We start from the raw sequence: 12548 nt of genomic DNA, 5'->3' as shown, positions 1-12548 counted from the left end.
ACTCAACTGTAGAAAAACTCTAATGACTTTTTCAGACTCATCCAAATACTGTAAAATGTAAAAAAAAATGGTGACCAAGGACAAAATTTATAGCAGGAGCAAGGAAAAATACCTTCAACCATTTAAAATCGTAGATAATCGATTTTGAAGGAAATGGTATATACAGATAATCAACCAAATATCACACTAATGGTTTTGGTCATTCAGAGGATTATTGTTAGACGTGAAAAAAAAACAAGGTTGTAGAGCTTGAACAATATTGTTTATTGTGAACAGCGTATGCAGCGTACGTATATACAGAGAAGACTTATCGGAGGATGTACTGATCATGCAGCTTCAGCCTGAGCCTCGATTCTTTTCTTCCTCAGCTGGAGCCTCCTCTCTCTCTCGTACTCCTTCATACGCATCACATAGCTGAGACAGAAAAACAGTGTACACTGTTAATGTTATGTTGGATGTTCTGTATATTATCACATTTTCATAAGATTAAAGTTTAATTGTTAAATTTGACATTCCTGAGGGTCTTGGATAAGGGATTCAATTTGTGAGATACAATACATTATTAGAAGACATGGTTAAGATTGTGTTTTGTGGAGAAGGAAAACTCACTTCTCACAATCTTTATCTTTTCAAACTATTGTGGATGAGAAGGCCTTAAAGGATAACTTTCGTTTTTTACAACCTGGACCTTATTTGTAGCATTAAATACGCCCATTTACTCACCCAGACAACTTTGGTGGCATTTGGAGTTGTTTTGAAGAAATTAGCCCCAGAGGAGCGGCGCGTATATCCGTATAATGCGAGTACTCGGGGCATCCATGCGCAGCCTTTATATAAGGCATAATCTACGGCGAAACTCGTTCATATTCCAATATTTTGATATGATATGCTGGTGCTATTCCCCTCTGAGCCCGTGGTGGCACGTTATTAACATCCAGTGTCTCTAGACAACTACCTCTGACGGGGATGATTTCATTTCTGAACGCCGCGCGCTGCAAGCAGCCAGCCACAACACGGCTAACTCTGCGGCAGTCGGCTACACATATGCAATAACGAACCATAGCTGTGCCAAACTACAGCTAAACTAGCCGACCGCCGGCTCAGAGGGGAATAGCACCAGCATATCATAATAAATATTGGAATATGAACAAGTTTCGCAGCAGATTATGCGTTATATAGAGGCTGCGCATGGATGCCCCGAGTACTCGCATTATACGGATATATGCGCCGCTCCTCTGGGGCTAATTTCTTCAAAACGACTCCAAATGCCACCAAAGATGTCTGGGTGAGTAAATGGGCGTATTTAATGCTACAAATAAGGTCCAGGTTGTAAAAAACGAAAGTTATCCTTTAACATGCACACAGAAAGGGAAATCTGAACATCTACAATTTCACAACTGGGCAACTCCATCTGCTGAGGAACACTGTGAGATACAATCAAAAGCTCCAGAACAGCGACTAAGTGGACCTCGTGGTAAGACAGTTTTGTCAATCATGAAGACATATACCAATCAACTGACGGCCTGTGGCCCACATCAAGCCAGCCAAAGCTTCCCATCCGTCCCACAGAATATTAATGAATTCAGAAAATACGTACATCTAATGTTACTCACCAGTGGCCCAGAGTAATTGTCAATTAGCTTGCAACAAGTTGAGAAATTTGTAATTCAAAGTTTACCCATTCTACAGAATGGGGTTATTGTTCAACTCCATTCTCTCTACTCTGTGGACCAACCATCGAACCACTCAGCTCCCAGGCTCGACATTCCCAGCAGCTGACAGCAGTGCACTGGCCGGACTACAGGAGGTTACTCTGGAGTTGTCAGAGAATCGCTTGGCTTGTCTAATCAGTTTCTAAGAAAGTGCAAATATTAAACTATAATAGGCCAATTAGGCCTAAATAAACACTAAATATAAATTTAAGTATTTGGCTCTCATAGTTTCTGCTTAGAAAAATTCTGGCCATTGAACAAAGGCAGTTGAGCACCCTTGACGTATACTAAGCTCATAAGAGGCCAGCCAGTTTAGTTATTACATTGAGGTTTACTGAGTTTCTGTTAACGCTGCTAGATTTCAACTTTATTTTTTATAGTTAGAATGACAAGCGTGAACTAGATATAAACAATGTGTCTTTAGACCTACTTAAAGTACATATTGATAGTCTCATAGTACTGTAGATCACCCAGTGGTTTTACAGGTGAATAATGCATCAGCGACTGCTGACTGTAGGAAATTTACACCTCAGTTTTCCCTTCTAACAAATGGCTTTGCATGCAGTGAAACACATTAAGGTTTATGTTAGGGGATACAATCCTGCAACACATCTAAATCCAGCCTTTCTCAGCTTTTACTTTACTGTAAACACTTACTCCTGGTGTTCGCAGTAGTCCCAGTCATGTCTCTCATGCTTGCAGGCCAGGAAGTTGGGCCAGTTGTCCCTCTTGCACTTCATCAGTTTCATGAGGTAATGGGCACAGTAGTCCCTCTGTTCCAAGGGCAGCTGGGCCAAGTTCATCTGGTCCTGGCTTGATACCATCTCTGGAAAAGAGATACAAATTTTCAGACTCCTCTTTCAAGAACCTGATGGTTGCTGGCGTCTTAAGTAGTCGCAGAATACAGTGTCTGTTATACAAGTCCTGTCCAGGGTAGAAGCTCTGTATATCCTTCATGATCCATACCAACCTAAGACTACTGTAGATTTTCTAACTCTTCTATACAAATATTTTTATTGTGTTTTACATAGCACAGTACTATCTAGATCAGCTTTACTAACCAACCGAAATGTCTTTACATGCAACACACTCAAGCCAGCCAGGTTGCAAATGGTCTATTCTTTGATTTGAAAAGGTGAGATTTTTGAAGTGGGATCCACTGACACTGACCACATCACAATGTCTCCATGCTGGTCAGACTTGATTAAATTCGCCAAATAAAAAAACAGCTCTCCAGCAGACATGCATGTGAATTGCATTATTTGACTTTCACATGTACCTACAAAACAACCTACCTTCAGTATGATGTAGTGTGTTTCTGAACAACCAGGCAGATCTGGTAGTGCTAGGGAGCATCTCTTTAATTTCTTATCAAGTATACACACAGTAACGTTACGGGATGTTGGTCTCTGACTGTAAGCTGTGCTGTGAAATACGTTGATAAAAGCAACACTTCAAAACTGTTATTACTGAATAATTAGCCCCTGTCTCTCTCTATGACACGAGAAAAATATGAATAACTAACCATGGACGTTGTAATTCGATGTTACAATTTCAATTATTTTTTATCCATAGGAACAGGCTGGAGCCATTGTTCCAAATAAGCAAGTAGCAGTAAATACATGTACCAAGTTGGCCACAGACTAGAAAAAGGCACCAGCTCACTTTACACGTAACTCCTCAAACACCCGTTAGCTGGTAAGCTAACTTGCGTATCATTACTGCCATTAGCGCAAAGCTAGCTCAAATAACGTTTGACGAGCTGAAATAGCATGGGTGATTAGGAAATAAATTTCAAACCAGAAGATTATAAACACATTTTAAATGAAGTTATGAGCTTTTCTGAGCTGGTAACTGCTGACAAACCTCTCTCTTTCCTCTCTGGAAAGCCAGTCTGGGGGTCGAACTCAAATTTCCTCGCTGGGTCCGGCTCGGTTTCTGTCTCGGTGACATACCGTCTGACCAGGTGAGCTCCCATGGCACCGACGATGTTTATGCACTGTTAGATAAAATTAATATATTTTGTTAGCTTCTGTTCCGCGCTAATCAAATATTGCCAATATGCTTCTGCTGTCTTCCATTCGGTCACCTCCACAAGCGCCCTGCTTCGACTTCCGCCTCTCACCGGAAATAAACAGCCGACCGGTACTTCAGGGAAACACCGTCCCTCTGACCAGATAACAAAGGTTCCGTGGGCAGGTGACTCATGTTGTTTCCAATAACTTGTGTTTACTAATATTAGGAACAACAAAGTTACTGATGCAGTCAATATTTCATGATGTTAACCAAGCAAACATTACAGTTTAGCTAAGGATTCAATGTTTTCTGGCTGGTGGGTAACTGCACCAGGGCCCCAGACCCTCAGGGCCATGGTGGTCTCAGATTAACTGTGTCAATTGGCTTTTCTTATATATAAGGTAAAAATAAAAAGTGAAGTCTGTCCACAGTTAGAAAGCAAAAACGGCCCTGGACATTTATATTGGTGAATGGAACTGAAACTATGGGAACTAGGAGCTACAACAGTAGAAATAGATTTTTTTTGTGATTTGTGTGAATGAACTCTTTCATGTGGAATATGATGCTCTACTTTGTAAAGCAGCCTCTGTCAAAATATATGGTGCCTACATGACATTTGTGTTCAATCAAATCATCCTTTTTCACAGCACATATTTTGACTTAAGAAACTTTGACGTAAGAAATGCACAGGTGCGATTAATAACATTAACAGCCCTGTTCTATTCAAGAGTACCATAAACTGTACTCTTAAATGCTACATGTACAAAAATACAGCATGCAGTAGTCCAAGATAAACCTTGTCAGAGTGATGATAGAAGCATACAAATAAATTTATTTATCACATTTAAAAGTCACGCATACACACAACTTACATTATTTTCATACTGCAAACAGATGGTAGATGGTTTTATGGTTGACAAATTTCTCTTACAATGTATTGGGGTTTTTTTTACATTGAAACAATTCAATATCAGAACATAAATTATAGATGTCCTGTGTGTTCAAAAAGTCTTTAAAAGATTCCTTATTATTATTAGTTCAATTTTGTTTATCTCCATGTTTTGTAATTTGCCATTTCCACTCCCGTTATTCTCCTGTCTCCATTCCTCCAAGGAAGCCAAGCACAACAGTGGAAGAGGAAAGCATTGCAGCTGTTCAACTATATGAGTTTCTGTCACTGATAAAGGTCATCATTGCCTTCCGCTCTGTACAGGCCTGGCCTCCCTGATCCAGAGCCTGACCCCTGACCTCCAGACCGGGCCCCCGTAGCAGAAGGAAACCTGGGTGGAGAGACGGAAAAAAGAAAGGAGCCTTGAATATGTCTTGAAGAAATGAAGACTACATTTTCTGTAGTGGCACGTGTTGTTTTTGAATATGTGTACCTGAAGTTTCCGAAACCTCGGCTCTGCTGCAGAGTTTGAGCAAACATTTCATATTTGCGTATGTCATTGTCACTGACAGAGCGACGAGCAAATCGCATCGCCTCTTCGAAGTGGTCCTTCCTGATCTCTGGCACTGGATCAAAGTCCTCATCCTGCAGATAGAGAGAGGCATTATGAGGACTTCACATGGAGACAATACACACTCTATGTGTGTGTCTGTATGTATGTGTGTGTTCCCAGTCCAAAGGCTGAAAGTTACAAAACGCACAGCCGCCCTTTAGGGAACTTTTTTATCTTCCACAGGCTCTGTCTGTACCATGCACATGCAGCCTGGTACTGCTTTGAGCAGTGGAGTATACAGTGGGTGTGTGTGTGTGTGTGTGTGTGCGTGCGTGCGTGCGTGCGTGCGTGCGTGCGTGCGTGTGTGTGTGTAGCAGTAGCAGTCTGACCATGGGGATGCCTGGTCTGTTTTTCCTCTGACGCTCAGCCTTGATCTCAGCCTCGATGGCCTCACGGATGGCCAGCTTGCAAGCCCGCTGGCAGATCTCTGTCAGGTCAGCTCCGGAGAAACCGTCTGTGATGCCAGACAGGTATTCCAGGTCTACATCCTACAGGGAGAAGAGAAGGGAGGTACAAAAGGAAAAGAGAAAGGGACAGACAGTAAGGCAAGATGAAAATGTTCAACCTAGAGAACCACATTATTTTGTCAATATTATTCTTTGAGAACTGGGGTTACCAACATTTTACAGTTTTTAGGTAAAGGCATTCGAGTGAGATTTCATGGTTTTGCTCTACTACATTTATCTGTAGTAGTTCAATCATCTACATGCGACTGTAATTTAGCATTTTGAACATGCAATGGTAACAGTGAGCACTTGTACATTTATCTACTGCCATCTACAGTTCATAAAGGCACAAACCAACTTAAGATATTCTGTTATCTCTCTTGTGCACATGAGCAAGATACTGTACAGAAAAATGAATCTCTATGTGCGTGTGTGCATCACTAACTCGTGCGACAGGGGACTTGCGTAGGTTGGCGTTTAGGATCGCTGTGCGAGATGGTCTGTCTGGGAGCGGGATGTAGATGAGCTGGTCCAAACGGCCCGGTCGCAGGATGGCAGCGTCTATGATATCGGGTCTGGAGCGGCGAGGTAAAGAAAGAGAGATGAACGGAGAGAAACAGGGTACTGTCCCCTCAAACCACAATCATAATACTAATTCCTACATGTGCACCTGTTTGTGGCGCCAATGATGAAAACGTTCTTTTTGTCGGACATGCCGTCCATCTCTGTGAGTATCTGGTTGATGACTCTGTCAGCCGCACCACCTGCATCCCCAGCTCCACCTCCTCTGGATTTTGCGATGGAGTCTAGCTCGTCGAAAAACAAGATGCAGGGTGCCGCCTGTCTGGCCTGTAGGCAGAGAACAGGGCAGGAGGTCAGCAAGCTTACACTGTGAAACATCAGAGACACAAATGTCAATCCTGTCTATCCTTCCACTGCCCTCACCTTATCAAACACGTCTCTGACATTGGCCTCTGATTCTCCGAACCACATGGTGAGCATCTCGGGCCCTTTGATGGAGACAAAGTTTGCTTGGCACTCGTTGGCGATGGCCTTAGCCAATAGGGTTTTCCCACAGCCTGGAGGGCCGTAGAACAACACGCCACGAGATGGAGTCATACCAAACTTCAGGAACTTGTCTGGATACTCGACAGGGTACTGAGGAGAGAGAGGTGAAGATAGACGTATGGTTGACAGGACTTCTGTATGCAGGTATGTGCAGAGTGTGGTGGTATGAGTGATTCTTTCACCTGGACCAGCTCTTGCAGCTCTCTCTTCACCTCGTCCAGTCCTCCGATGTCCTGCCAGTTCACCTGAGGGACCTCTGCAACGGTCTCTCTCAGAGCTGATGGGTTGCTCTGACTCAGTGCCCACTGACGGAGGACACAATGGTGTCAGGGAAAGGAGACAGTTAATGTTTGAGGGAGGAATACACCCACATCCAGTACAGCCTGGAAGAGCTAAAGTCTGTCTGTATCTATTTGTATGCACATGTGTGTGTGAGTACTTGGAAGTCATCCATGGTGACGGCCAGTGAGTTTAGCAGATCAGCGTCGATGGATTCGTCCTCCAGGTCTATGAGGGTCATCTTCTTGCGGATGGCTTGCAGAGCAGCTTCTGAGCACAAAGCAGCCAGGTCGGCGCCTACGTGACCGTGGGTCTCCGTGGCGATCTGACATAGTAGTACACAGCACACATGCACATCAAATCAGAATGGCATCAGAATTACGTTTTAGCTTAAAACTTTTTTCAACAACAACACTGACACTGGCACAAGTCCATGCAATGGGAGAGCAGCAGGAGAGTGAACTCAACTCAACTCTACTGAATCTGTTACGTCTTTATGTCTTTATGATTTATTGATCACCTCATCATTTTTATACTATGAATACTGTAAGTCACATTTTTACTGTCTATTAAATTTAATCAGTCTAATTATATAATGTCAAAGTTGTGTAAGTGTAAATTTTGTACTCTTATATTAAGAGAGCTTGAGGGGATCACCTGCAAAATAAAGAACCATTTTACTTTAATTCAGTTCATCATTAAAAAAAAAATCCCAATTTTAATTGACCCTCCGTACTTTTATCTCATCGGATGAGAGTTTGTATCTCACTGTACAGTTTCCATCAGAGCTGCATGTAACGACTCTTTTCATTATTGGTTAATCGATTCATTGTTTGGTGTACAGAAAATGTACATCGCAATTCCAAAACCCAAGAAGACGTCTTGAATATTTTTGTTTTGAGCAACCGACCTCATAAAATCCAGAGATGTTCAATTTACTATCCCAGGAGACAAAGAAAAGCAGCAACTCCTCAGAATTAAAATGCTGTAAAGTACATAATGTTTGGCAGTTTGGCACAATTGTTTCAGCTTTCATCACTATATATTTTCGTTTTTGTTTGGCTGCTGCACTTCCTCACCCTCTCCAGGTCAACGTCGTCCGCCAGCTTCATGTTTTTGGTGTGAATCTGCAGGATTTCCAGTCTGCCGGTCGAATCGGGGATTCCAATGTCAATCTCCCGGTCAAACCTGCCTGGAGAGACAGAGACATCACCACACTTGTAAATGTGTGTGCGTGTGTGTGGGTGTGTGTGTGTGTGTGTGTGTCTGTCCTGACCAAAGCGTCTCAGAGCAGAGTCCACGCTGTTTGGACGGTTTGTGGCTGCCATGACAACCACATGAGCTCTCTGCTTCAGGCCATCCATCAGGGTCAGGAGCTGGGAGACTATACGCCTCTCTACTTCACCATGGGTCTATACACACACACACACACACACACACACACACGCACGCACACACACACGCACAGTTACACTGACCCTATACAGCAGAAACAGACATTTTGCACTTGTTCTCCATTCTTCACCTTCTCTCTCTTGGGAGCGATGGCATCCAGCTCATCAATAAAGATGATGGCCGGAGCGTTTTTCTCCGCCTCCTCAAACGCCTTTCTTAGGTTGCTTTCTGACTCTCCTGCCAGCTTGCTCATGATCTCAGGACCTTCACAGAATAATGCAGAGCATGTAAAACCCATTTTCTCCTACACAGATCTCGGAATAAGAAAAACAGTGAGTAAATAAGAATTTACAGCCCGGTTCTGGTAACTCTGTATACTTTATATTCAGAGAGAAGGATTAGTGGTAATCTACCTCTCCTCCTCAACTCTATGTCACCATGTTAAGCCTCACCATTGATGAGGAAGAAGAAGGCTCCAGTCTCGTTGGCTACAGCCCGGGCCACCAGGGTCTTCCCTGTGCCTGCAGGACCATACAGCAGAATCCCTCTGGGGGGCTGAGAGAGAGGAGGGGACAACACACTGGGTCATGAGAACAGAAATGCCTGATGTTATAATGGAGGGAAGCAGTGATATGATTGGATGTGATCAGGGTCTGCGTGTCTGTACGACACCTTGACTCCTATAGCCTTGAAAAGACCAGGGTGTCTGAGAGGAAGCTCCACCATCTCTTTGATCTGGGCCAGCTGCTTCCGACAGCCTCCGATGTCGTCGTAGCCGATGTCATTAAGGCTCTCCTCCTCGTCCTGTCATGGAGGTATATGCAAGAGTCACATCGGTTGAGTCATGGATGTGGTGCACCTGGTTCCTGATGCTTGGGTAGCATTGTAAACAGCAGGAATCCATGGATCAGTTTGAACAGCACAGGCCTGAACTCCTGCGCATGTTTTTCTTGCACCATTCATATGCTTATTAAAAATTCACACTATTCTGGCCTAGCGTTGAATATTAATAACCATCATGGCGAAAAGGAAAAGACAGAAATCAGCACATTTTTGAGTATGTTCCAAAGTTTCAGCCTGACCGGTGTCGTGAGTGCCTCGGACCATTTCCTGTTGGTGCAAACAGCGCAAACATCTCTTCCACACTAACCACCAAAATGGTACACTTGGAAAAGCACATTTTGTGTATTATGGAAAAGTGGAATTATAGTATCAGTGATGGAGGAAGTACTCAGATTCTTTATTTATATGAAAGCGCTGATAGCACACTGCAAAATATTCTCTTACAAGTAAACATCCTCCATTGAAAATGCAACTTAAGTAAAAGAAAAATCAGGAAAATGTCCTTAAAGAATTAAACGCAAAAGTACTCAATGCAGACAAACGTCCCCATTGACTGTTATACTATTAAATATTATATCATGGGATTATTATTACCCATGCATTAAGGTCAAAGCAGGATTTTACTGTTACAGTAGAGCTGGAGCTCATTTTGAACTGTTCTGTATGTGACTGCAACCACTGATTATTTTCATTGTGCATTAATCTGCTGATTATTTTCTCCATAAATCAATTGATTGTCTGGTGGTTTGGAAAAAAATCTGAAAATGACAAATGCTGTCACAATTAGCCAGAGCCCAAAGTTTTGTGAAAACAACAGCTCACACCTCAATAATTATTAAAAATACATTAAAATATTTAAAAACGTCAAGAGGAAAAGCAGAAAATCTTCACATTTGAGAAGCTGAAAACTTCTCACACACCTCTCTCTTGATTGGTTCTCCCTCACAGTAGATGACCGTGTCTGGAGCAACGATGCAATGAGGGCTGGGCTCAGTCTCCATCACCTTGAACTCCACCGCCCGCATGCTCCCCCTCACCAAGAACACGTCATCTGGCCACACAGATAACATAAAGTTACCACACACAGGAGCACCTGAGTGTGTTCTCTGTGCTGTTCAGGTGACATTGTGAACTATTGTCTTATGCTGAAGAACAAACAAGCTGATGCGAGCCAAAAATAAGCGGTCACGCCTGGTAGTAACATCTTTGGAGAGATCCTGTGATGATGAGAGCTGCTTCATTGTGGTGTGATCAGTGGCAGAGGAGTTGCGGTACCTTTATGAATGGGCCGGTAAGCCTCCAGAAAATATGGTTTCAGGAAAACCTCAAAGAGGTTTCCTGTCAGGCCTTCAATGGTTTCATCTATCGGGAGGACGTGGATCTTTTTCCCATACTTGATATCCGGGCAGGCATGAATACTGGGATGAAACACGCACCAGCAGAAGTTAATGGATTATTCCTGATCCTCAAACCTCACATGTGACACAAACACACAGGCAGTGGTAGAATGTAACTAAGTATATTTACTGAAATACTGTAGTGAAGTACACGTTCCAAGTACTTCAGTATTGAGTATTTCCATACTACGAAACTTTATACTTCTACTCCACTACATTAGTCTGACAGCTTTAGTTACATTTCAGATTAAACATTTCACACCATTCTTGTCCAGTGGAAAACCACGTATCTCCAAATTTGGTGATTTAGAATTTGAACGTGTCTGATAAAAAATGGTCCTTTATGGGTTGAGAAAATTCTGCTACTTCTTAAATGAAATAAACAATTTAAAACCTCTGTTGGATTAGCTGAGAGAATATGATGCATTGCTGCTAATTGAACCCAACAGTATACAAAGTAGTTAAGGAGCTCAACCTTAAACATCTACAGCAGCAAAATGCAACATGCACATAAATGCAGCAGTAATATTAATTGAAAAACATTTGATATAACAGTGAAACACTGACTGGGACCATTTTAATTCACTTTAAGTACATTTTGCTGTTAATACAATACAATCCTTTTTCTTAAGTAAGGTTTTGAATGGAGGGACTTTACTTGCAGTGGAGTATTTTGCATTTGTATTTTTTTTTTTTTTACCAAAGCAAAGGATCTGAATACTTCTGCCACCACTGGACACAGGTGTAAGACCTACCTGATGACATCACCAAGACGGACGCGCAGGTTGTTGCGCGTCACACGATTCATGCGGATTCGCTCCTCCCCGCAGGTGTCATCGGTCAGGACGATACACACCGTCTGGCGACGCTTCCTCCCTCTCAGCACCACCGTGTCCCCCCGGAAGAGCTGCAGCTCCTCTGTCTTATTCTAGTGAAAACACACACAAGCACTCACAAATCTGGAAACGCACACGACTAGGACATATGTTTACACCTTGCACAGACCCACACACACAGACCTGTGACAGGCAGACAATGCTGCTGTCTTCATTGAGAGCTTCGTCCACAATGAGTCTGTTAGGCCTGTGTTTCTGCTTCAGGATGGCAGTGGAGAAATCTTCTCCCTTCGGACTTCCAAACAAGAGACACATTATGACTCTCTCACACGCAGGCTGTGCACTTGTAGCTCTAATTTCCTCATGTGACACTGAGCTGTATTTAGACTCTCTTTGGCTCTGCACGTAGCAACTACACGAGTCTGTAAACATTTAAAAGATCTTATTGATAGTTAAGTTAGTTAAATATGAATACAGCACCAGTTTTATGAGAGAAATACAGATATAATATGTCAACAAACTATTGTGGAGTAGATTCAAATATGCATGAGCAAGCATACACACACACACACACACACACACACACACACATGCTGTACACACACAGCTGTTTCACTCACTCTGCTCCTCCTGAACCTGGCATGACTGCTCTCCTTTGTCTCGTCAGATTTCAGATATCCTCAGTTTTTCACACTGGGTCTGGTCCCTCACTGGCGTCTGCAGTTGTTTACTGTGGTGTAAGCAGGGGCTGAGCTTGTATGGTCTTTTATTTCTGCTGTCGACGGTGCCAAAGGTTTCAGGTTCTGCCTGGTGTGGCTTCGGTCTTCCTGGAGCCCAGAAGTTGCCAGCAGAGAGTCTCAGTCTTTTCTTTTTCCTCTGTTGCCTTGAACCACCATGTTTGTGGGAGCTGCACCCTGTCTGTTAATCAGTAGAGGTGTAAATATGCCCGTCTGATTCGCTGTCTTACTTGTAACCCCATCATGCACACACATACACAAACACACACACACACACACAGATAGAGAGAGAGATCCCAGGCACTTACCTTGGAGAG

The 12548-nt window shown here is 43.0% G+C and overlaps 2 protein-coding genes across 2 annotated transcripts; both read right to left on the bottom strand.

Annotated features, from left to right (window-relative positions):
• Positions 1 to 227: 227 nt before the first annotated feature.
• On the bottom strand, positions 228 to 3828 carry ndufb7 (NADH:ubiquinone oxidoreductase subunit B7). Its single transcript, XM_041964420.1, has 4 exons — positions 3802 to 3828; positions 3579 to 3711; positions 2370 to 2538; positions 228 to 414 (listed from the first exon to the last, which is right to left on the bottom strand). Exons 2-4 carry the CDS (start codon positions 3688 to 3690, stop codon positions 327 to 329), a joined length of 369 nt encoding a protein of 122 aa, XP_041820354.1. The 5' UTR covers positions 3691 to 3711; positions 3802 to 3828; the 3' UTR covers positions 228 to 326.
• Positions 3829 to 4558: 730 nt separating this feature from the next.
• On the bottom strand, positions 4559 to 12423 carry zgc:136908. Its single transcript, XM_041933064.1, has 18 exons — positions 12115 to 12423; positions 11678 to 11789; positions 11414 to 11586; positions 10537 to 10679; positions 10182 to 10312; positions 9091 to 9222; positions 8871 to 8973; positions 8549 to 8682; positions 8300 to 8435; positions 8103 to 8215; positions 7184 to 7348; positions 6927 to 7049; positions 6622 to 6834; positions 6347 to 6525; positions 6122 to 6251; positions 5560 to 5718; positions 5111 to 5262; positions 4559 to 5008 (listed from the first exon to the last, which is right to left on the bottom strand). Exons 1-18 carry the CDS (start codon positions 12135 to 12137, stop codon positions 4903 to 4905), a joined length of 2427 nt encoding a protein of 808 aa, XP_041788998.1. The 5' UTR covers positions 12138 to 12423; the 3' UTR covers positions 4559 to 4902.
• Positions 12424 to 12548: the final 125 nt, after the last annotated feature.

The sequence above is a fragment of the Chelmon rostratus genome, chromosome 3, assembly GCF_017976325.1.
Source record: "Chelmon rostratus isolate fCheRos1 chromosome 3, fCheRos1.pri, whole genome shotgun sequence".
NCBI lineage: Eukaryota > Metazoa > Chordata > Actinopteri > Chaetodontiformes > Chaetodontidae > Chelmon > Chelmon rostratus.
This window is presented reverse-complemented; position numbering and strand designations above follow the sequence as displayed.

Coding starts and splice junctions, on each gene's coding strand:
- ndufb7 (XM_041964420.1), bottom strand. CDS start 3,690: ATGGGAGCTCACCTGGTCAGACGGTATGTCACCGAGACAGAAACCGAG. Junction 2,539..3,578: donor TCCAGAGAGGAAAGAGAGAG/GTTTGTCAGCAG, acceptor TCTCTTTTCCAG/AGATGGTATCAAGCCAGGAC. Junction 415..2,369: donor GACTACTGCGAACACCAGGA/GTAAGTGTTTAC, acceptor TTTCTGTCTCAG/CTATGTGATGCGTATGAAGG.
- zgc:136908 (XM_041933064.1), bottom strand. CDS start 12,137: ATGCCAGGTTCAGGAGGAGCAGA. Junction 9,223..10,181: donor GAGAACCAATCAAGAGAGAG/GTGTGTGAGAAG, acceptor CCTCCATGACAG/GACGAGGAGGAGAGCCTTAA. Junction 8,436..8,548: donor TCGCTCCCAAGAGAGAGAAG/GTGAAGAATGGA, acceptor GTGTGTGTATAG/ACCCATGGTGAAGTAGAGAG.